Source organism: Chamaea fasciata, unplaced genomic scaffold, assembly GCF_029207755.1.
Source record: "Chamaea fasciata isolate MVZ Bird 193981 ecotype frontalis unplaced genomic scaffold, bChaFas1.0.hap1 SCAF_1, whole genome shotgun sequence".
Classification (NCBI taxonomy): Eukaryota; Metazoa; Chordata; class Aves; order Passeriformes; family Sylviidae; genus Chamaea; species Chamaea fasciata.
In genome coordinates this window covers 149471454-149495844 of record NW_027094086.1, presented here as the reverse complement: position 1 = coordinate 149495844, position 24391 = coordinate 149471454, and the positions used below count along the sequence as shown (strand labels likewise).

At 43.8% G+C, this 24391-nt stretch overlaps 1 protein-coding gene across 4 annotated transcripts in view; it reads left to right on the top strand.

Annotated features, from left to right (window-relative positions):
- The window catches only part of CRHR2 (corticotropin releasing hormone receptor 2), a 138918-nt gene that overhangs the window by 104810 nt on the left and 9717 nt on the right, over nucleotides 1-24391 (top strand). For all 4 annotated transcript variants that reach the window (XM_066201645.1, XM_066201654.1, XM_066201664.1 and 1 more), the window contains 4 exons: nucleotides 1614-1686; nucleotides 12860-12945; nucleotides 15351-15486; nucleotides 17179-17220. In XM_066201645.1, coding sequence (XP_066057742.1) covers nucleotides 1614-1686; nucleotides 12860-12945; nucleotides 15351-15486; nucleotides 17179-17220 — 337 coding nt within the window. The remainder of the gene's footprint in view (nucleotides 1-1613; nucleotides 1687-12859; nucleotides 12946-15350; nucleotides 15487-17178; nucleotides 17221-24391) is intronic.

The window sequence follows — 24391 nt, the reverse complement described above, 5'->3', positions numbered from 1 at the left end:
GGCTCCAATGGCACTAAATTATCTGTTTCACAAAGCAAACATGGGGAAGGCATAACTTCTGCTGTATAGACTTGTTATGGGGTATCCATGACAGGGAAGAAAACTCTCAGACTCTTGAACTCCAAGATCTACTTCCTAAGGGATCTGGAGCTCCAGTGATCTAAGCCTTAAGGAATTATGAATGCAAAGCTGTCTTTGCTCGGTGGAATCCTGGATCCAGACCCCATGGCTGTATCTGTAATACTAAATTAGCTGGGCCTGGATAAATTCCTGGGGCTCGACTTCCAAACAGCATGGAATAATTCACAGAAGGTATTATTAAACCTTCTTGGCCTCCAAAATGAGGAGAGCTGCAGTTTGTGGACTATTGGGAATGTCCTCTGGCTCCTGCTAGCTCCAGATTTGTTCCCCAGGAATAGTTTTGGGCTTGGTTAGTTTTTGGCCTGGACCAAAACTACCCCAAGGAAAATGGAATGGTGTGAGTTCAGACCTGAGCTCAGTCTCTCATTCATTTACCAACATAAACAGAATGGATTTATTATTCTCAGTGCAGAGGATGAAGTGAGTGTCCGTGTGGGTTGCTGTGAAATCACAGGGCTCTTTTGTGGTGTAACACAGCAGGGAGAAAAACACTTGGAATCACAGTGGAAGTCAAGGCAACGCTCGGTCACGTGTAACACAGACTTACAGTACCACTGGGTTGGAAGAGACCTCCAAGATCGTCGAGTCCAACCCAGCCCTAACACCTCAACTAAACCCTGGCCCCAAGTGCCACAGCCAGTCTCTCCTTAAACACATCCAGGGAAGGTGACTCCACCACCTCCCCAGGCACGTCCAGGCTCTCCTCTGCTCTGAGGCCACTCAGCTCACCTGTGATTTCACTTCACCTGAGTCCATTTCCCAGCCCATTCTCGGTTGTCCCAGACAGTTTGGAAGGGGCTGTTGGAGCAGGAATTTGGTTCTCTCTGCTGGCTTGGGTGGCCATCGAGTCATTAAGGTTGGGAAAGGCCCCTCTCAGATCATGGAGCCCAGCCACTCACCCAACACTGCCAGGTCCTCCACTAACCCGTGTCCCCAAGTGTCACATCTACATGGTTTTTGAGCGCGTCAGAGTCCCCAGTGGTCCCCAGATTCAATCAAAGCCAATGGGATGACTCCTTATCCACTCAGTGTTTTATTTAGACAGCATTTCCATGCAACTTGAGTCATTTGCTTTAATTAACAGCCCTTGCTTTGTGGAATGTGTCTCTGGGCACTGCAGTGGATAACGGGTTTTTTTCTCTTGCACAGAATATTTCTTTAATCCCTTTCTCAGACATTTCCTCCATCCTTCTTATGGCAGGTTCTCATATTTCTTGTAAATATTTACACAGGCAGTAGCCAAAACCATAGAGGGAACAAAAATATTTTAATGGGAGGGGAAAGTGGGGCTCAGATCTGTGCCAACAACAGGTGATGTGCAGCAGAAAATTCAATTACTTGCTGATTATTTATATATATTAAACAATACAGTGAGTAAAGGAACACCTCTCTATAATGTCCTTCTCATTGCAGTCTAAAAGAAGTGAATTTACATTTACAAATTGTTTTCTTATTTGTTTTGTTTCTTACAGGTGCTGGTTTGGAAAAGAGCCAGGGAAATATATTGACTACATCTACCAAGGGCCAGTGATCCTTGTTCTCCTGGTAAGTGTTTATGTGGGTGGGAGGACACTGCCATCTCTCAGTGAGAGGAAATTTGATGACAGGAGATCTGTCATTTTCCACATCTGCTTTTATGGAAAATAAGACGCAAACAAGGCCAAACATCTTCAGGTGTTCTCTGAAGTGGCTACAGCAGATAACGCTGCAGGAACTGATGTCATTGGGGTTTTGGCTGTTCCTTTGGGTTTTGCCGTTTTTTCCTCCTTTGTCTGCAGTGCTTTGCCTTCGTACAAGGTTCTGAGAGGTAGGAAGGAAAGACGTTCCAAGCCAGGGTGTGCATTACAATATCTGTTCATCCACTGGGGGCTCATGAAAACAATAGCAGTTCTGTCACACACATTAATTAGAAAAATGTAATAATCATGGTCAGGAATTGCATCTTGCACAGCAATCTCCATTTTCTACATCACCATCACTGCTGTGTGTTTGTTTCTGGATTTCCTGTTGTGAAGTTTCCTTCCCAGTGCTGCCCACGCTTACCAGGCTGTTTATCTGTTTACCCAACACTCCATCCCTTGTGCCAACCAAGAGTAGGCAGAGCTCATTCATAACCCATTCTGAGCCTTCAGCTGAAGCACAGTGGTGCTTTCCCAGAAAAAAAAACAAACCAAAACTGAGTGTGGATGGAAAGTATTAGCTGTTAGTAAGGACAAAGCTGAAAAAAATGATTCTGCTCTTCCGGGCGGATGAACCAACAGTGAATTCCCAGGGCTCAGTGGGTTCCCCTCTCTTAGGGAACCAAGGTTTGCTGGAGCTGTCCCTTATGTCACTCCAGCCCCCACGGGGAAGGTACAAATCCTCCTGAACAGGCACCACTGGCAGCTTCCTCCAGGCTAGGGAGCCTCATGTTCTCACCTTGTCAGTGCCCTGTTCATGGGATTCAGGGTAAAAAAAGTTTCTGTGTTGCAGAGCAGCTGATCTGAGTGTGTGTCCTGAGAGCCAGAGAGTTCATTTCTGTGTTAATTGTTAAAATACAGCTAAAAAGTCACCTGAAAAGAGAAAAAAAAAAAAAACAAAACATAATAGGAGGATATTTTTATGTAAAAATTCTTTTCTTTATGTTCTCAGGAGAGAAATAGCAATGGGTGGGATATACAAAATAAAACTTGTGTTGCTGAGGGAGCCATCACAAAACTGGGAAGAGCCTGACAGTGAATTGACCTCACTGATACAGAGATTCCCTCACAAATAAATCCTATTTAGTCAACACAAGGTGGGAGATTTGTGATTCTTGGAGCACTTGCTTTTCACATCATTGCCTGAAAATCTGTGACTCTGCATTTTCTGTAACTCCTTTAGTCCACAGGATCTGTAAAATCATTGGGTAGCATCTCTGACAGATACCGCAGAGTCATGAAAATGGCTTTTTTTCTCCTCAGAACAGCAGTGTAAATATTTAAACACCCCAAAGAGACCAGAAGATGAAGGTATAGCTGGGGGCTACCACTTTCTGTACAGGTCATTATATCTGCCTCTAATTTGGAACAGCCTTGAGACCCCTCTAAACTGGGCTCGTGACTGAAGAGCCCAGACCTGACACTGGGAATTGAACCTTCCTAACATGGCCGGCCTGCACTTGAGCCCTAATTAAAGCATTAATGAGATAACAGCACTAATGAGTGCTGATAACAGCACTAATAATCACACTAATGGGATAACAGCAGTAATTGCACTGTGGAGCAGAAAGGAGCTGATAGAATTTACGGAAGTAACACACGGGTGAGCCCTTCCTCCCCTCACCTTAGGGTTATTCCCCTCAGAAAGCACTGCTGGGAGAGGAAAGCATCCCTCTGCAAACAAAATCTAAACAGCAACTCTGAAAGCTCCCGATTCCTAAAATCTGTTCCCCTGCTTTTTTTTTGTTTTTTATTTTATTTGAACTGTCAGTTCACTTTTGGAGTGTTCCTATTTAAAGCCCACAACTCCACGGTGTCTTAAAGCCACTTGACACGCTCATTCTTTTGATCCTTACGTGAATAAATTCAAACTGTGGATAATAATTGAAGCATCACTTGCTGTTATTGGAGTCACTGACCCTTTCAAGGGTGCTGTGAAAAGAGCTGGATTAAGAGCACTGGAATTTGACATCTGCCATGTGCTCAGGGCAGCACAGCCAGGCATCACCACCCTCAGATGCGATTATGTCTCTGCCTTGGCACAGATGGGACAAAGTGCTGCCTTCCTCTTCCCTCCAGTGAACAGTGGTCACCACAAGTGGAAAACACAGGGATTTCCAAAACAGGACAACTCTGTGACCTCTCTCAGTTACCCCTCACGAGCTGGGTTTGAACTAATGAGGAATCGAAATGGAGCTGCAGCTGTGTTTGGTGAAAGAACAGACAGGACAGGGCACAGTCCTGATGGGACATGGGGGAATGGCGTGAAGATGATGGGGAGTAGATTTAGATGGGATACTGGGAAGAAATTCTACCCTGTGAGGGTGGGACCCTGGCACAGGAAGCCCAGAGAAGCTGTGGCTGCCCCTGGATCCCTGGAAGTGTCCAAGGCCAGGTTGGAGAGGGTTTTGGAGCACCCTGGGATGGTGGAAGGTGCCCCTGCCCATGGCAGGGGGTGGTACAGAATGGGCTTTAATGTCCCTTCCATACCAAACCATTCTAGATAATTCTGTGAGACAACTATCCCAGGCATCTGCTGGAAAAATAAAGAGACAGAAATGTTACATGAAGAAATTAATACTATTTCCTAAAAAGGACTAACACTAAAAGCTGAGATTGTAAATACTCCATGAAATTGCAGTTCCTGTGCACCTGGGAACACTCCACTTGGAACAGTTAAAATTGGCTTCACCCACCTGAGTGAAGAGCCAAGAGCTCAGTGTCCAGCTCAGGTGAGCCTTGGTTACCTCCTGGACACATCTTTGTGTATTCCAGAAGCATCATTGCACCGACCAGTGGCAATATGATTAGAGTGCTGAATATTCTTAGAGGGCTAAAACTTGCTTCTAAAGATGCAATTCTGTTTAAATGTTATTTTTAAGGATTTTTTCTGTCAAAATTTATTTCCACTGGTTTTGATTTCTCAGTTTCTTACCTCTATGCACTGAGCTGTTGCAGCACAGGATGGTTTAACACGAGGAACAGGTCATGCAGGAGCTCTAAACCTCACTGGGAAATAAAGATTGGCCTAAGAAAGGCCTTTGATCATGGCAGCAGCCCTCAAATCCATCTCCAGATCGCATTAATGTGTTGTATCTTGGGTACAAAATCTTTGAATGAGGCAGTGGAGTTGTTTGATTGATTGATGGATGGATTGATTTTTCTACTTGTCTGTAGAAGGAGCTTAGAGATTGACTTGGGCTGAAAAGAGGGAAACTATTTCAGAGACATTTTCAGAAAAAAATGCAACTGGATATAAATGCTGATTCTGTATATTGGGCAAGAAACCTGTGTTTTTATTGACAAAACATCTGAGGGAGAAAATTTAGGTAATCAACTTTTTTTTGTTTGTTTCATTCCTGAATGGATTTTGACTTGTACATATCCCACAAGAGAACTAATAATTGAGCACACTGGATGCTTTGAAATTTAATTTCTGATAGCACTACAAAAACACACTCTATTAGGTATTTTCTCTTCAAATGAGCACATTGAGAATTTTTAATTCTGGTCTTTTTTCTCAAAGTAACATAATTGAGTTTTAATCACACACCCCTCTCTGAATCTAAAGAAGGGGCAAAGGGTTGAAAAAAAGTGCCAGGGAAGTGAATTTCCTTCTGATTTTATGAAGGAAAATACATTTCTTATGTTCAATTTTAGTTGTAAAACTGCCAAAGGATTGGTGAACCACGAAAACACAGCAGGACCAGAGGACAAAACTCAGAGAAGAGGCAGCAGAGGCACTTACCTGAGCTGCTTTTCCCCCTCAGTATCTTCTGCTGTGAATTGACCCCAGCTGTGAACTGCTCTGCAATATTTCTCAGAGCTAAGACTGTGTAAATTTGTAATTTTTCAAATTTGTAATTTTTCAAACAGGCAGATCAATTTTTTTTCCCCAAAATTTTTCATTCAGCTTTAATAGATTCTTTTCCCCTCTTGTGCTTGAGAACTGAACAGTTTTGCAACCTCTGGGTTTTTTTTGTGTCTGGTTGAAAATAATTCACTACAGCCAATGGGCTGCTGCAGTGGGTGGGTGTATGAGGTGGGGGAGGACCTGAAGTTCACTTCTGCCTCTGCCTTCATCATTTATTTAACTTTGAATGACATAGATTGCTGCTCAAAGCTCAGCTTCCCCAGCTATAAAGCCACTTCAATGATTACCTATTTTTAAATCATCTATTCAAAAATTATCCTCTCTTGCTTTGAGATTCCTGGATGACAAGTAGAGGAGTTAAGGGTCCTTATTTCAGCGTGGAATTTTGCTCAGGAGAGAAAACCACAGATAGCCAAGTGGTCTTTGTGCTGTGCTGCTCACTAAAGATGCAGCATTTTTGTGCTGGCTCCAGTAATCAAGGTGTGACCACATAAATGGATTTTTACATCAGCATCCTCTTGCCTGGTTTATTTTCTTTCTCAGTAATTCCAGCTTTTTTTTTTTTTTTTTCCTTTATTCTGCCGGGAACTGAGATGAGGTTTTCAGGGGGCCAGTGAGTGTAATTCCAGCATTTCTTTTGTGAATGAAAACTCCCAGAGCTCATAACTCTCCATGTAAAGCTGAGATTGTTTGTCTCCCCCGTGGTGTTACCTTCGCATCAGGTGATTTCCTGTGCCAGGTTATTGCCTGATCACTCACTCCCTGGACAGCTCTTTGCAATCAGTCTTGATTTTTGCTGCTCTGAGCAGTTTGATGCCTCTAAAAATCTGTCAGCCTGTTCTTCAATCACTTTTATAGATCACTGAGATTTGTGTGAAACAGCACAGATCTGCTGGTAGCCTCTTTCCATTGAGAAATCAGAATTTATCTGTATATATACATATATATAGACACATATTCCTGGCCTTTTTCCCTTGTGTTCTTGTGCATAGAGCTCTTCCCTTCAATCCTGCTACGGCCAAATTTCTATGGGAACCTTTGGAGTTTGGAATTTGAATTCCTTTCAGAGGGTTGTCCACTGGATCTCCCTTGTCCTCATACTGACTCTTTCAGAGGACTTCACAAACCAAGTCATTCTTCCCTTCACACCTTGTTTCTCTTCTTTACAGAGAATTTGGCCAGAGCAGCTTCAGTTCATGGGAAATACCAGATTCTCAATGTAGCAACCACTGGCTGATGCTCTGGAAGGCCATGACAGGAAAAAAATCTTCAATAAATACCTGAGTTAGTTCAGTTTTTCATAACCAAGGCTGTGGAGAGATAGGGTGTTTTCAAAGTTTGTCACATCAGAGAGTGGGGGTGCTTAAGCTTATAAAAAAAATTCAGCTGGTTGATTTTTGACAAAAAGGAAGTTTTCATGAGTGAGAGTTATCCTTCCATTACCCCAGGTTGCTCCAAGCCCCATCCAACCTGGCCTTGGACGCTTCCAAGGATCCAGGGGCAGCCACAGCTTCTCTGGGCACCCTGTTCCAGTGCCTCACCACCCTCACGGGGAAGAGTTTCCTCCTAATATCCAATCTAAACCAACTCTATTTCAATTTGAAGCGCTTCCCCCTTGTCCTGTCACTGTCTTCACTTCTTTTGATCTGTCATGTTCCATTTGAAACACCAGAGTGCACATTGCTGAAGTTCTTCTGATTTTCTAAAGAAATTAAAGTTTTCTCACTCACTATTTTATGTATAGAAGTAAATCACCTGTGTTTGTTGCTGTATGCATTTCATTTATGGGTTTTTTTTTGCTGAAAAGCATTCCCTAGTCTTGTGTAAGCATCCTCCTTGCTGTTACAATTGCTTCTATGAATATTTTCTTAGTTTCTACTGACTGTCTTCACACTTCTGTTTCCACTTCTGCATTGTTCTGTTCAGAGACTGAGATATTATTATTATTGATATATTTTTTTTTCATTTCCCTTTCTCCTTCCTATCTGAATGGCTTATGTTTTTTCTCAAACACTGATCAAATTAGTTTTCCTATTGATTTTTTGAAATTTCTTTTCTCTAAACATGATCAGTTCCTCCACTGCTGCAGGTTGGCAGTTCATGACCTGCTGACATCCCCGAGTTCTTCTTGCCAGACTTTAATCATAATTTCTGCTGATTTGCATGCAGGTTGTTCTAGCTGCACAGAGCACAGTGATGATGTGCTGCTTTGATTACAATCCATCCAGAATTTATCTTCTATTTTGCCACCACTGCTATTACTGACCTTCTGCTGTTTACACTTTGTAATTGTGGAGTCAATAAGTGCCCAGTGAGGTGTCCAATACCACGTCCACTCTACAAATTCTCTGAAATTTCTACTTCTGTTTGTGAAATCATCATTCTCCTTAATCACATCTCGTTATTCCTGATTGTACATAAAAGTGTTTTCCAGCCCTTTGCCCGAAGGATTCATTGTGGTGTCTGTGACCTTTGAAAAGGAAACTTCTGTGATAAACAGCCCTGTCTGAGGACCAGGTCAGAGCAGCATGGTAGAACAATTAAAACAAAGTATTAATTAACTGGCAGAGTGCTCATTTGAGGTCAGGATGGCAGCACCCAGAGCCCCCACTCAAAGGATTGCTCTGATACCAGTTTGGGTTACTTAACCCTGAGGCGATTTTACAACACTGCATAAAAACATGAAATCTAAATCAAATAATTTTTACAGTTCCTGGGAGTGAAGAGAAACAAACATTCTTGGAAGCACAGGAGCACAAGCTTTCTGTGAAGCCCAGCAGAAAATGAGCAAAATAAAAGCCAGTTGTTCATTAAATTCTCAAAAGAAAGAGCAGAGCTTAATGACCTCCCTTTGAAACTCCTGGGCTTGGATAAAACCGCAAAGAAGGCCTCAGAGTCAGCACTGCCTCTTTTGTGCACTTTGGCTGTTTCATCTCAATAAGGGAGATAAATTTCCTCTCAAGTGGAGTTTGGTTTTTATGAGAGAAAAATTTTCCCACCAAGATCATTTACTGAAAAGTTTCTTTTGGTTCAGAAGAGTTTCTGGGCTCGTGTGTTCAGGTTCTAATAGAACATTGCCAAAACAGATGGCTCAAATACCTTCTGCAGCACTAGCTTGTAACTCCATTTTGGGGGTCTGAATTTTCATCCCAACTTAGAAATGGAAAGACTAAACTTCTGGCAAGAAATGAAAACTTCTTCTTTCCCATCTGCAGTTGGAGAGGGTCTTATTCCAGGAATAACGATATTCTTAGCAGGGCATAAATAAAGAAGAAAAAGAAATAAGCCACTTTATTCTGTCTTCAAGACTTTGCCTTTAGATTCATTTCATCTACCAGTAAATGTCAAGGTAAAAACCCTTAGTTATGTTTTCCATTAGGGAACAGAAAACATGGATAAACAGAAATGAATGAAAATAGAAAATAAGCCTAAGGAGAAATAAAAAGGATGCACTGCCTGTCATCATTACCTCTCTTAAGTGACCTTTCCTGAGTCTCCATTTGTGGAACCGATGTGTGGGTTTTGTTAGAGCTGCCCGGCTCTGAGGAATTAATCTGTTGACACAGAGCTCCAATAATAATGAAAAGGTCCTTGACAAATAATTTGGTCAATACAGCACTTAGGTTCTTTTCTAGGAAAACTCACTTTGCAGTGGAGTAAGATCCTCCTTCCCCTGAAACACTGTGATCTGAGGAACAAACACCAGAGGCTTCATCTTCTCTGCCTGTAAATCAGGCTCACTAGAGCTGTAGGGATTCTCTCCAGCTGAGCAAACAGCTCCATTTTCATCTCCAAGCCTTCAGCTCTTGCAGGCTGTGTGCAGCAGCCTGTTCCCTCCTTGATTCCCAGATCGTGTCCTCTTTCCTGAGCAAAGTCCCCTCGTCATCCCCACAAGCTGTGGTCTCAGGCCCAGCAAGGACAAACACAATTAAAACTCCATCTGATTATGCACTGAAAATTGATCTTCAGATCAGACCTCTCTGCGTGCTGCCAGAAGACCCTACTGAGCCAAGTGTCTGTCTGAAATGGAATGCTTTTTTTTTTAAAAAAAAAAAAAAAGCTCATTAAAACTAGAGTCACTCAAATGTGCTTCTAGAAGGAAAAAACAAAAATAAGTATTTTGCCGTGACCACATTTTCATCTTTTCTCTGGGATTTTTTTGCTTGCTAAGATCTGCATTGTAGGGGTGACCAAGTCTTAAAGATCTCTCAGAGAAACCTTAATAGAGACAAAACGTTGGTGCCTCAAAACATTTTTAAGCTTTCATATAGTGTAATGTCACAGAGCCTCTGTTGACACAGCCCCATTCACTTCACTGAAGCTCACGTGGGATATCCTGGGCAACTTGAAGGTCTCTGAAGATTTGTGTGGGCAACTGGTTCAAGTCCAAGCCCTATTAGTCCAAAAACACTCATTTAAAATATGGCAAATGAACCACTGTTGAAAATTTCCATTTCTTTCCAGTGGATACAAATAGATCTTGGGATAACCAACTGCTTAATCTAACAAGAAGTGATGCCAGCTCAGTTCCTTATGCTCTTGCTCTTCTTATCCGCACTCTGGGATGGAATTGATTTATAGCCAAGGCCAAGTCACTTGGCTTTTCTCTCTTAGGTACTAAATCTAGGAGAGGGAAGAATCAGTCGCTCCTTTTCCTGGAGGAACTGTGGGATGAAGCCAGCAGCAGGAGCTGTGTGTGTCGGGCTGCACTCATGTCCTGTCCTGCTGCAACAGCAGCTGGGCAGAGAAACCTATGAGAAAGTGGAAGGCCAAGTCTTGAAGGAGCTTTACACATTTTAAAGGAGATTCTAAATCCAGAAGAAGCTGTGGATTGTTTTTCTAACCTCTCTTTCTGCACTGAAAAGGCCAGAGGATTCTCCTGGCTTGATGGTCCTCTGCATCCAAGCCATCACCCCTTGGGCATGTACATGAGACCCATTTTTCCAGTACCTTCCCTCCAGCTCAGGATACTCTCCTTCCACCTGTCCTGTTCACCAGCCTTTAAAAACCCCAATTCTCTGGTTTGCAGGTAAAGGCAGACTGGCAAAAGAAGACTGCAACAATAATGGGAGAAGCAGAGTGAAAGTCACTCTGAAGTTCAGACTGAGATTACTCAGGAGGAGGATTTAGTTTGAGTGTCCAATGCTGCTGTTACTTTCTCCTAGAAAATGTAATTAGAAATAATGTCCTGGCAGGGTTTTCTCTGACACCTGGGCAGTTTGTTTGAAGTCAGCGCTGATGAATCTTCCTGGTGTTCCTGGACAGAGTTGAGGTCTCTCACCAGCTTTTTGTCACATGTGCCAGTGCCACTCAGACTTGAGGGATGCAGGGGTGCCTCAGGTGCTGCTCTGCTCTGGGCTTGGGCAGCTGAACCGGGAGAATTAAAAACAGACTTTCATAGAATGAGAGTATTTCTAGTGAAATAACCAGAAACTGAGAATTTTCAGCTAGCAATACTTCTGGACTGATGAATCACACCTCTGCAAATGAATTTCAGAAAAGGCCAGAATCCCTAATTTTCTGATGCAGGCTGTGGGAATTTGAATTTCCAGTTCAGAGGGCAGGATGCTGTCACATTGAAGTAGGACTCGTGAAACTTGAAATGCCTTTTCCAGCCCAGTTGATCACGATAATGCCTTTGATCAGTCCAACTGATATTTGGAATTTTCTCTGCCATTGATCAGTCTGACCAATATTTGGAATTTGCTCTTACCTAGGAGCCTATAACTCAATCTGGCACTTCTCATTATAATTGCAAAACCGGCATGTTTTTGGATTGGTGCCTTTTTTGCATCCTTGGTAGAAATAACCCAAACATGGCTCTGAGCTGACAGAGAACCTCAAGATTTAGCAGCAGAATTTCAGAGGGGGAAGTTTTCTTTCTGTGGGTGAAGGTCCCCTCCATTCACCTCCCTCTGAGCAGAGGCTGCTTGAACATTTCTTTTCCTGTTAATGGAGACCAGTGCAGTCACCAGTGTGTGGAGTTCAACATTCAACTCAAAGCACAGATATGGAGCCGGCTTTGTCTCTGATAAAGCGTGAACCAGTTGACTTTAAGCTCTTAATATGACAAAACCACTCCTGAGTAGAACAAGCACACAAGCTGCACTGTTTTATTTACTTCTGGTACTCCCCAGGGCCCTGCTCTGTAAGGAAATGATTTTCAAAAACGCTGTGTTAACTCCTAGAACAGCGTTTTTGTATCTCACGTAGTGTGTTTACATAATTCCCAGTGCTGCCAGTCTCCCAGTGTCTGCTCAGGTGTTTTATTGCTCCATTTGTTCTGAGCCATGTACCAGGAGGCACAGGGAATGCTCTGATGGATGCCAAGATATGTAAACATTGAAATATACCCCACAGCACCGGGGAAAAAAGGAGCATATCTTAAGAACACCTTTCAGATGTCAGCCCTGCTGTGGTGTTTGTAAATATTCAGATGTAAATCACAGAATTGTTCTGTTCATGGGCTGAAAAATGCCAGGAGCTCCAGGACCCTGGAATTGTGTGTGAGGTGAATATTTTCTCACAAGCTGTGCTGTGAGCTCAGCAGTTGTGTAGTTCTGACAACTTTGGGACAGACCCATGTCTTGTAAGCTGCCCTGCTTTGTACTCTGAAAGCAGCTCCAAACCTGCTCCTCAGAGCCAGATCCTTCCACTGATCACAGTCTACAAATCAGTCTTCTCTTCTCTTTGGTTTCCTTTTCAATTTCCTGTTTGCTTTATGCAAGAAACTCGCTAGCAGATGCTACAACAGTAATTAGAGCAAATATCAATTCTCAGTGGTGAGGCTGCAGCACAAATAATAATTACGCAGCTCAGCGGATTGAAAAGGGGAGTGGCAAACTCATCAACCTCACCTTGAGTTCCTTGTTGCACCCAGAAAAGGAGAAAAGGGAGTAAAAAAAAAAGCTTGTTATTGCAGTAATTGGTGTACTCCATTTTCACTGCTGTTTTGGAAACATTAAGAGCTTTTGGATGTTTGCTGCATAATCTGGTATTTCTAGTAAACTTCTGAGTCTGTTGCAATCAATGGTAAAGCCAAAAGGCTGTTTTGAGTCAGATTGAAACTGTAAATGGTGCCTTTTAGGGTGTATCACACCCTGTAAGCTATTATTTTACTGACTGGTTGCATTTTCTTTTTTCCTCTCTCTCCCTTCTTTTCCAGATAAATTTTGTATTTCTATTTAACATAGTGAGGATTTTAATGACAAAGCTGAGAGCTTCAACCACTTCAGAAACAATCCAGTACAGGTAAGTCAGCTTGTGATTCCTGCTGCTCTGGTGCTAACAAAGCTCTGCTTTGATTGTCCTGTCCTTGTCCCATCTTTGTCTTTCCAGGTGCCATTGTTGATGGAGCTCATAAATTTATCTGTTTATCTGCCCACCGTATTTATCTGTGCAGGCTCTCCAGAAAAGCCTGCCTGCATTTTTTCTGTCCATTCATTTTACTTCAGGCCTGCACACATGGAATCCCCTCCTTTCTATGAATTCTGAAGGATTTGATCTCATGTGAGGACAAGTTTATCAATTTCTATATGTACACAAGGGGATATAAAGCAAGTGCTGGTCCCCAGCACAGGAAGGACCTGGAGCTGCTGGAGACAGACCAGAGGAGGCACCAGGATGCTCAGAGGGATGGAGCAGCTCTGCTGTGGGGAGAGAATGGGAGAACTGGGATTGTTCAGCCTAGAAAGGGCTTTGGGGTGACCTAATTTTGACCTGAAGGGAGCCTCCAAGAAGATGGGGAGAGATCATTTACCAGGGTCTGGAGTGACAGGACAAGGGGAAAGGGCCTCAAACTGGCAGAGAGTGGGTTTGGATGGATATTAGGAAGAAATTCTTCCCTGTGAGGGTGGTGAGACCCTGGCACAGAGAAGCTGTGGCTGCCCCTGGATCCCTGGAAGTGTCCAAGGCCAGGGTGGACAGGGCTTGGAGCCACCTGGGGTAGTGGAAGGTGTCCCTGACCATGGCAGGGGTGGGACCAACCCAAACCATTTTGGGATTCTGTGATTAATGTGTGCACACAGGGATTTAATGCTCCATTTAAAATACAGGGGAGGGTAATGAGGAGTGATTGTGCCCCTTCCTTTCAGCTGGTGCCAGAATTAGTGCCACCCCTCACTGGCTTGCATCACAGAACTGATCCTCAACTAATCAGTGCCTTCATCTGGGTTTGACTTCTTTGGTAAATCAGTTTCCATACCCAGCATAACCCAACAAGCACTGTGATGGCAGAAAGGAAAAGTCAGGAGGGAAGGTGGCCTGGCCCTTTCAGACACCAGCATGGGCTTAGATCAGCCTTAACAGTCTGAAAGCAATTCCTCAGACACCAGGAGGTGCTGAGTGCCCTTTTCTTGTAATTTACAGTATCTTGCAGGATATTTGGAGGACTTACAGACTAACAGGTCCTTGCAGTAGGAAATGGCACAGCTTTTTTGGAGTGGGATCAGTCACTCTAACTCATTTCTGGATAAATCTCAGCATCTCAAGCTGAGTTGCATCTTGATGTCCTCAAATCAGGCTGCTCTTGACTTTGGAGGCAGTTTTGCTGCGGTAATGGGCTTTGTGGTTTTGCCTGATTCCTTCCTTTTACTCCTGTCAGGGTTTTGTTGGTTAAGTTAGTGCAGTGGTCTGATGTTCAGACCCTTCTCTGCATGTTTCCTGAGAAATGAAGGGAAAAATAACCCCTTTTTCTTGCTCAAACTTCATGCCATAAAACTAAAACTGGCCTGAAAAAGCCCTGATTGAAACCTCAGTACATTTTTATCCCTTCTGCAGCTTGCAAGGGAGCATTAGAGACCTACAAAAGCTGCCATTGTTCCTGAACAGATGACAATGATCTTATCCGTGCAGGCTCTCTGAGGGAATTGTCTTTTCCAAGGCCTAAATGGAAACCTTTAGAATTCCAGCAAAGCCTGGGGCAAGCCTTGGTGCTCTAAAGCAGAGCAGTGAACCCTTTGCAATCTCGTGCCAGCTGGTTGGTTAAGGCTGTCACTTTATCCTGACACTGGCAGTGGTTTTGTGCTCCCCTGCCTGTCTTTATCTACCTGTTACGGCTTTATTCAGAGATTTATACAGACTTGGCCAAATTTCAGCCTTTGTGTTTGCACAGTGTCTAGTACAGTGACATGCTGCTCTCAGCTGACACCCCAAGACACTGTCACAGCAACAAGAATAAGGATTAGCCCGTTATAATTCTGTTAATCCCTGATGCAGCCTGGTTCATCACCTGATTTGTGATTCCTAAGACAGCCCTGAGCAGCTGACTTGGGTGGGCAGGTGGTGCAGAAAGTGTTTCCACTGCAGACAAAAATCACATGATGGGCACAGAGCCGGTCTCAGCTGAGCTGGGCGCTGATCACATCTCCCTGAGGTGTAAGAAATCACTCACCAAACCTGCAGAGAATCCCAAGGCATCAATCCTCACTGACAGGAGAGAAAAGGAGGAAGAGAGTGAAAGAGAGGGATGTAAATAAGGTTCCCATTCGCTCCCTGGAGTTCAGCGTGTGGGGGGAACAGCAGGATTCAAAGGCTTTCCCCGAGTGGACAGGCACTGGTCAAGCAGGGAGGCTGTCACTCTTTCCATGCTCCTCCTTTCCACTCCCCACACAGTTGTTCTTCCCAGTGTTCACTTGTTTTCCTTTCCCTGCCCACAGGAAGGCAGTCAAGGCCACGTTGGTTCTCCTGCCTCTGCTTGGCATCACCTACATGCTTTTCTTCGTCAACCCTGGCGAGGATGACATTTCCCAGATTGTTTTCATCTATTTCAATTCCTTCCTTCAGTCTTTTCAGGTAAGAGAGGAGCCTTAGAGCTGTATCAGCTGAAAGGATCCTCGGTGCTTTTCAGCCATGAAACTTCAGGCAATGAAGTCTGTGGTAGAAATATTAGTTGCAATTAGCTCAGCTTACTTCACACACGAGTAATAGATGTACAAGTGTGTCATGTGGAGTGGAAAACCCTCTCAGGTGTGGACTGGAGGGATTCATCTCCCTTTATCAGCACTTTGTTCAGCTCCTCACATAAAATCAACAGAGACAGAGAGAAAATGTTTCATTCCACTGCCTGAGCGAAGATGAGGGATCCCCCTCCGATGTGCCTCTCTGTTCCCAGAGCACACACTGGGCTGAAACTTGGGCTCAGTGTTGCTAAACCAAAGGGAAACAGCTCCTACCTGTTGGACTTGCTGTTCTATGCAGCTTGTAAGAGTCTCCAGACAAGTTTATGTATTGTTCTGTGCAGCCAACAGCCCAATTTTAAATTAATATTAGAAGCTATGTAATGTGGTGATTTTTTTAAGGGATGCCAGGAATTTATTTTCACTCTTTTCTCTGATTCAGAAAAGAAAAAGGGCATGGTGAGTATAAGTTTAGAACAAATTGGTTAAAAAGAAAGTTGAAGCAAGCACTCCCATAGGAAGACAACAAAATATTAACCAGCTACATTCAGAGGAATTCCTAATATTTTGCCTTCAAAGATCATTCCTGTCTCAAGGGATGGGTCACTGAACAAACTTTTGGTGGAACTCAGGAATTTAACTGGGAGGAAAGGGGCAGTGTTTCAGACACACTTGAGCTGTGTTGCCCAGCCTGCTCCGGTGCATTCCCTGAGCCATCAGCCCCATCTCCTCCCTCCTCTGAATTTAACTGGAGTTCTGGCAGAATGGAGATTTGGAATTGCCCCAGCTCTGTGAGTCTGACACAAACCTAAAAGCAACTGAAGACCTTGAAGGATCTTTAGCCACTCCTTTCTGCCCAGGTGTGTCCTGCAGCTTTACCTCTTGAACCTCAACCTCAGGGTGAGAATTTGTTTGACATTGATGTTTTTTCCTCCTGTGTGCAAGAACAAGTGCTCTAGAACCCAGAATATTAACACAAACATACAGCCAAATCTAGGGCTGGGTTACTGTTTTTACTGATTGCATCCCACCAGAAATCACAGCTGAATATCCAAAATAAAAAAAAAAAGTCCCTTTTAACCCGTGAAGGAAGGAACCTTGGCCATTACCTGTGAAGTAATTCCACACTTTTCATTCCCTAAAATTGATTGTATTTTTTATCTGCTGTTGCTCAGTGTCTCAAACAAGTGCTGCATTGCTCATTAGTTCTATGAAGATGTGTGTGAGAAGGAAAGCCCAGGGAGACTCTCCTTAATGGTGAAAATAATTACAGCCCTAAGAAACAAAATAGGCGGAATTCCAATCTTTGCAGTCATTACAGGAGTTCAGTCACAGTGGATTCCACAGAGCCTTTGAGCTCAGGTGAATTTAAGCAATCTGATGATGCACTTGCTCTCATGAGACCATCTAAAGCCATTTAACACCCCCTGTGGGGGCCTGGGATGCTCCCCAGAGCTGCCAGCCGTGGGAGAGCCCCTCTGAGGGGTCTCAGAGATTGGATGCTGTAGAGATTGCAGGGACAATCCCCTCTGTCAGTCGAAGTGTTAAAACGATTACCTAATAATTGACTGCTTTCTCTTCTTCCCAGGGCTTCTTTGTGTCAGTATTTTACTGCTTCTTGAATGGTGAGGTAAGTAACTCACCCTTGGGAGGTGGAATTTGTTTGAGTGCCTGATTACAGATGTTTTCACTGGGGGTTACAGTCCCATCATTCTGCTGTAGAAGGCTCTTAATGTGCACCTGAATTTCCCAGCCTTTGTCCTCAAAACTTTATCAATTTCAGATTATCACCTGTGAGATCAGGGCAGAGGGAAAGACGTTTTGTCAGGTTATAAAGTTTCTGTTCTCCATCTTAAGACTTCTTTGAAGTTTCTCATTAATTAAAAATATGATTTCTGGGCCTAGCCAATTACACCTGAGCTGGGCTCCTGTTAAGGATCTGCTGCAGGTGACCCATTTCTATGGTGCCATGCTGAGCTGAGTGAGTTTGTCCATGTGGGTCACTATCTCTGAGTGACCAATGCCTGTTGCATTCAGAAAAGAGGGTTGAAAACAGATTAAATCAGAATTAGTATGAGGCACTACTACTCAAGCAAGAAATGCTTCACTAATATCCCTCAGTGTTTGACTTCCACCCCAAAGTGTGAGAGATTTAAATCTTTCCCCTGCTTACATTGTCAGTGTCTCATTGACCTGCATTAAAGTGTGTCATCTTTGTCCAGCTAAAATTTTAGTCTCTGCAGAAATTAGTTCCATATTTCATTATTCTTGCTGTATTGGCATAAACTTTGTTTGTGCTGCTTCTTAATTTCATTGTGGGCTATGAGAAAGAATGGGCATGGCTTCAAAGCAGCAGTATTTTATTTTAAATATTGGGGGGGGGGGGTATTTTTATTTTTTATTGTATTTCTTTTGTTTTATTTTACATTAATAACTTTCCCTCTTCCTCATTAATTCTGAGGTGATGTTAACAAGAAGCAGCTCAGTTTTCTCACGTTAAGCACATGCCACTTTTATATCCTCGCAGCAAAGTTCTCAGTTCTCCTTTCAACTTTGCTTCCACAAATTGTCACCATTCCATTTGCCTCTTAAAAAATAGGGAGTTTAAATCTTCCTCCAAAATACAGGTACTTGTAGAACTACATTTACCTCGGGCTGTTTCAGGGGAGGTTTGAGTTGGAGATCAGGGAAAGGTTCTTCCCCCAGAGGGTGCTGGGCACTGCCCAGGCTCCCCAGGGAATGGGCACATTCCCAAGGCTGCCAGAGCTCTAGGAGAGTTTGGACAGCACTCCCAGGGACGCACAGGGTGGGATTGGTGGGGTGCCTGTGCAGGAGTTGGACTGGATGATTCTTGTGGGTCCCTTCCAACTTGGGATATTCTGTGATTCTGTTCGTCATGTTCATCAGGTCTGCACTGTTAAAGCAGAAGGAGAATTTTCCTGTGCACGGGAGGCTTTTTTAATGTCTGTTTTCCTTTTTTTATTTTCACTGGTGTCTCAGTGATCATCAGGGGCTGGAGCCCAGGCCGTGTGATCTCAGAGCCAGTCAGGACTTTCTGTCACCCCACTTCCATTTTGTGGCACTCAGACTTGGAGCTGCTGGCTGTTCACAGCAGGTTTTCACTCTTTTGGCTGTTCTGGCATTCTTTCAGCTCTTTTTACTGGGAGAAATATCCTAATGTCCCCTTCCCTACAGCAGTCTGAAGCTATCTGTCCAAAGCCATGAGCCAGCTTCCCATCTCCTGTAGCTTTGATGAGTTCAGACATAATCGAGCCTGTCAAAGGAGGATTATTCACCTCATGCACTTCTAGGCCTTGATAACAATCCACTGGGAAATCTGGAATGATCCCAGAAGTGAGTTTCCAGCTGTGTCACACTGCTGTCACTGCTGTCACTGTGGGAACGGGCATTTCTGAGGGGGTCACTCCAAGGTTGAGACACCCAGCTTGGGATGTTGATGCATTTCCCTAAGCTCAGATATCTGGTGCTGCTGGGGAGGCTGCAGAGGATCTGAGGCGTCCCCGTGGCTCTTATCAGCTGATGGAGGATCTGGAGAAGATTCACATCTGACTGGGAACTGGGAAAACCACGTGGGATTCAGTGGGGCTCCTCAAACGACTCCGTGTCAGTCAATTCAAGCCAGTCAATACAACCTTTCTGCTTTTTAAGCTTTTCCTCAGCTTAGTCTACAAGAGGCACCTCCATCTGCTCACCTGAGCAGTTCCAGTCTTTGCTGGCTCTCCACTGCATGCCCAGACACCCTGCTGGCATGTGGGCACCCACAAGAGCTGAATTTTGGAGGGAAATGCTTCCCTGAAGCATTGTTTGACATCTAATGTGCAACTTCCACCTGACTGACTAAACCATAGCGACTCTCTGACTGCTTCTTTGAGGTAAAACATTAGTCCAGCCCTCCCAAATATTACAATACTGTCTATTTCAAAACTCTGAAAAAAACTTTGGGCTCATCTTAATGCAGTCTGAGAAGGGTTTTTTTTTTAATATCATAAAGCTTTTAAAGGGTAAAATTACCTGTTCTGTGCTGGCCTCAGCTTTGCACAGCAGCAAAGAAAGCAGAAAACTCAGTGAATATTCAGAGCTTTCTGAGTGTGTAATCACACTGTCCAGAACACAAATTTCCATCTTACAGTACACTACTTTAAAAGCTGAGCTGCTCCCAGCCAGTCATCCCTACTAGGAGTGGTGATGAAGGCAAGGCCACTCAATCCCCATGAGGTACCAGATTTTGCTCAAAAAGGGGAAAACAACCTGTGAGGAGTAGCCTGAAAGTTTCATGGATATCACTGAAGCCTTGTTATTATCTCCTCAGTGGGCCTGGTGTTCCTGTCTCTGTGGTAGATGGGCTGATAAGTTACTGTCTCAGAAGGTTTTCAATACTTCAGATTTTCCAGTTAGAACAGAGCTGGGTTCTTTAAATGCATGGAATAGTCTTTATCAGGTTACTCATCCCCCACAGTGCCAGGCTTGCTCCAAATGATGACACAAGCAAAAAGCCTGGAAAATCCATCAATTTCAGCTTTAATAATGCTGTGATCTCAGCTGCATCTCTGCCACCCCGTATTTGATACACGTCCCGCTGGGTATATACAAACTGCCAGTAACTTTTGAGCAGAGCTCAAAAATTATGGATTGCCCTCAAAAAAACCCCAAAATATCTTCCATGAGATATTCAGTGAGTGCTTCCTGTCCAAGAGACTTGTCCCTTCACAATGTATGTGTTCCCTTTTGCTGTGGGACTAAAAGCTGCCGCATTTAGTGGAAGACAGAGGAAACACCACTGTGGGTTCCTCAGGTGTGAAAGAAAGCTGTAGAGGGATGTTCTACTCCCTAAGTGACCACATTAAAACCCCGATTTGGGTTTTTTTTTTTTTTTCCTGAGGCTCAGTGTGGGATTTCACTGAGTTTTCGCGTCAGGAAGTACTTTTGGGGAAGAAGGAGAATAATAGGAAATAAAGGAGCAGAGGTGATGTGATTTTTCAGCAGCCACTGAGGGACCCATGCAAAATTCCTTCCCTCTCAGGGCTGGACTTGGATGCAGCCTTTGCACAGTTGTGCTGGATTTTAATGTTCTCAGAATAAGGAGAGGCTACAATTAACCCCAGGCCTTTATGAGGAAAGGAAATTGTGCAATGAATTTACTGCCTGTATTTTAAAGTGCACATAGAGATTTTGCAGAGAGATTTAGTCAATATTGAGACTGTTTCTCAATCTGATGTGAAAATCACTTGGTTTGGGTACAGGGAAAGCATTAATAGCAGTTACTGGAATCTGAGCAAATGGCAGAAGTAATTACTTAAGGCTGCATTTTGATAGAGTCACAGGAAATGGAACCATGTGTCCTGACAAACCTGTGTGAACTGAAAATCAAGAGGAAAATTCTGCTGGTTCTGGTAGCTTTATGCTGTACCCCAGTTTCCCACAATATCTGAGCACTGCAGTCTGTGTTGCTTCAAAACCTCTGTACAACTAAAACTGGGTTTAAAGATCAAAATCAACATCTTAAAAACACTCAGGATGTGAGAGGCTGTTCCAAAGAAGAGTTTGCCTACAGAGCTGGCAAGGTTTGGACTCCGTGATCCTTATGGATCCCTTCCAAACTGAGATATTTTGGGATTCTCTTCTATGAAGTTTCTGTCTGTGAAGTTTGGAAAATGAAACGGCTGAGAGGTTTTTTCCTCTGCAACTTCCATTGATTTAAACAAACATACCTTGAGATCTAACCAAAAGGGACACCTTGGTAACACCTGATACCACGGTAAAATGTCCTGATTTTCAGTGATTTGGTCTCACAAATGTGGCGTCACTGAAGGGAAAAAGTGAAGCCATTAAATTGCAGTCCATGCAAAGAATTTTAAAGGGGATAAGTTTATTTCCTTCATTTTTGAGTGGACGTTTGCCCTGGGCATGCATCACCTCCCTTGCCCTCATTTCCACAGAGCACAGTGTTTCACACAGCTCCTGGACTGGCTTTCTTGGCTGCAGTGAGAGAGGGTGTGTCAGGCCTCAGCTGGAGATAAAAAAGATCAGAAAATAAAAGAACCAATCTAAGATCATCGAGTTCAACCATTAACCACACACTGCCAAGCCCTCCACTAAACCATGCTCCCATCTACAGTTTTTGAACACTTCCAGGGATGGGGATTCCACCACTTTGTCAGCCCGTTTCAATGCCTGACCACCCTTTCGGTGAAGAAATTGTTCCGAATATCCAATTTAAACCTGCCCCGCTGCAATTTGAGGCCATTTCCTCTTGTCCTATCGCTCCTGAGGTGGGAGCAGAGCCCAATCCCCACCCCCCTGGCTGTCCCCTCCTGTCAGGGACTTGTGCAGAGCCACAGGGTCCCCCCCGAGCCTCCTTTTGTCCAGGCTGAGCCCCCACAGCTGCTCATCAGATTTGTGTTCCAGACCCTTCCCCAGCTCTGTTCCCTTCCCTCTTTCCAAGCCAGCACTTTACACACAAATTATTGCAGTGAATCCACGGAGGAGAAGCAGTTCAGATTAAAAGTTTACAGCTTTTTATGTTTTATTGCTTCTAAAAAGTTCTGAAGCTGTTTTGAATGAAGTGTGTGTGCCACGGATGGACACAAGGGGCCGTTGGCACTTGACTCATTAATTTGTTTAGAGACTTTATGGAAAAAGAGTTCTCTTTTTTTGGACATAGAGAAACACTGGAGGGCAGAAATATGCAAATTTCATTTAATTCAAGTGGAAAAGAGCATCTCTGGACTTCCAAGAAAATTGACAATGAGAGGTTTCTGAGAATTTGAGATGTTATGAGAACTGGCATAATGAAAAATCTGTATGCATTTATGTTGAATGCCACTTCAGAAGAGTGAATGCAGCTTGTGAACTTCTGTTTCAATGACTGCAAAAAAACAAGATGCTCCTCCAGATTTTTTCAGTCAACTTACAGGTCACAAGACTGAATTAAATTTCAGATAACATTGGATTTTTTTAAAAAAGGGTTTAGGATGGATTTTTTGGAACAAGGATAGATAGATTTAGAGCATGTAGTGACAGGAAAAAGGGGGATGGCTTCAAACTGAAAGAGTGCAGGTTTAGATTGGATATTGGGAGGAAATTATTCTTTGTGAGGGTGGGGAGGCCCTGGCACAGGGTGCCCAGAGAAGCTGTGGGTGCCCCATCCCTGGAAGTGTCCAAGGCCAGGCTGGACAGGGTTTGGAGCAACCTGGGATAGTGGAAGTTGTCCTTGCCCGTGGCAGGGGTGGGATTGGGTGAGATTTAATGTTCCTTCCAAGCCAGGCCATGCAATGATTCTGTGATTCTGTGAATGCCTTGAAACTGTGCTGGAGGAGTGCATTCCCACACAACTCCTGCTGGACAATTTTCACTGCAGGTCAGCTTTTCCTTTCAGTTCTTTAGTGTGCACCTTCTGCTCGGGGGAAGATGGGTACAGCACTCCCAGCATTTCTCTTCTACCTTTGACTGATTCCAGACAAGGCTTCTTTAGAGGAAGATGGATCTTCCACCCAGTTCCCTTCCTGGTGTTTTGTCTACCTTTTAGCCAGACCTTCTTAACAGTGATGGTTTTCTCCTGAGACAAGCTAAAGTGTTTCAGAGACAGGAAAGAGTGCTTCTATAGTGTTTCATATCCCAATTAGGGCTGGCTCCGCTCCTGCTGCCTCAGCAATGATGGAAACAAGAGGATAAGGGAGGAATAAGAATCCCTGCCTCCAGAGATCACTTATCCTTGTTACTAGGGACTTCATGCACTTTCCAATTACCACCAGATCCCTCAGGGAGTTCTGTGATCCTTGGAAACCTTACCAGCCGTGATGGGAGATCCCAACACAGCCATCCCAGAGCTGGGAATGGAGGTGACAGTGTTTGAAGACAAGCCATGTCTGTAAAGGGATGGTGCTTGATGAGGGGCTGCTCAGGGAAGAGCAAGCTCCACTCTGAAACTGAATGAAGGGAACAAGGCAAATCCTGATTAAACAGGGAAGAAAAAATATATTAGAGAGGATCTTTAAGCACTGGAAGAAAAGCTCAAAAGGTGTTTTGAGATCTCTGTCCTTGTTTGTGCTCAAAATGACTTGAGAAGACCCTGACATAATCTCAAAACTGGATAAAACCACTGTGCTGGATGTGCTCTGATCATGGCATGGGACCAGAGGCCGCCTGATGTCCCTTCCAACCCTAATTTTTTCCCTAATTCATGAGTTCTGTGTCCATAATAAAATGCCTGTCTTTCATTTCTATCCATATCCTGGACGGATACATAACCAGCCAGACCTGAGTCTGAAAACATCCTTTTAGAGCCTGAATTCTTAGCTCAGGACTCAGATTCAGTGTTATCTGACCAATATCAATAAACATCTATGAAATGACATTTAAAATGGAAAGCAATTAGCTGCCTTAGAGAGAAAACATCATCAGAGAGGAATAGATCAGATGCCACTGTAAATTATTCTCACAACAAGGTGCGAGGCAGGGATAAATATGTTTCATTTTTTTTCTGTTGACCCTTTAGCCAAGCACCATCTGTCTCTCAAAAGCTATTAAGCTCAAAGTAGCTTCCTTTGATCTGATCATCTTGGGAGGCTGTTCATTAGAACTGTCAGCTCTGAGTCACCCCTGGAATGGTTACTCATCCCCCTGCCCATCAGCACAGGCAGGCTCCACATTATTCATCCCGAGCCCAAAGGACATGTGTTAAACATTCCTTATAATCTCTGAATAAATATGAATATGGAGGTGGACTAGAGGGCTGAAGTTCAGTTCCATCTGCTCTGAGGGTCCTTCCCTATCCCATTTTC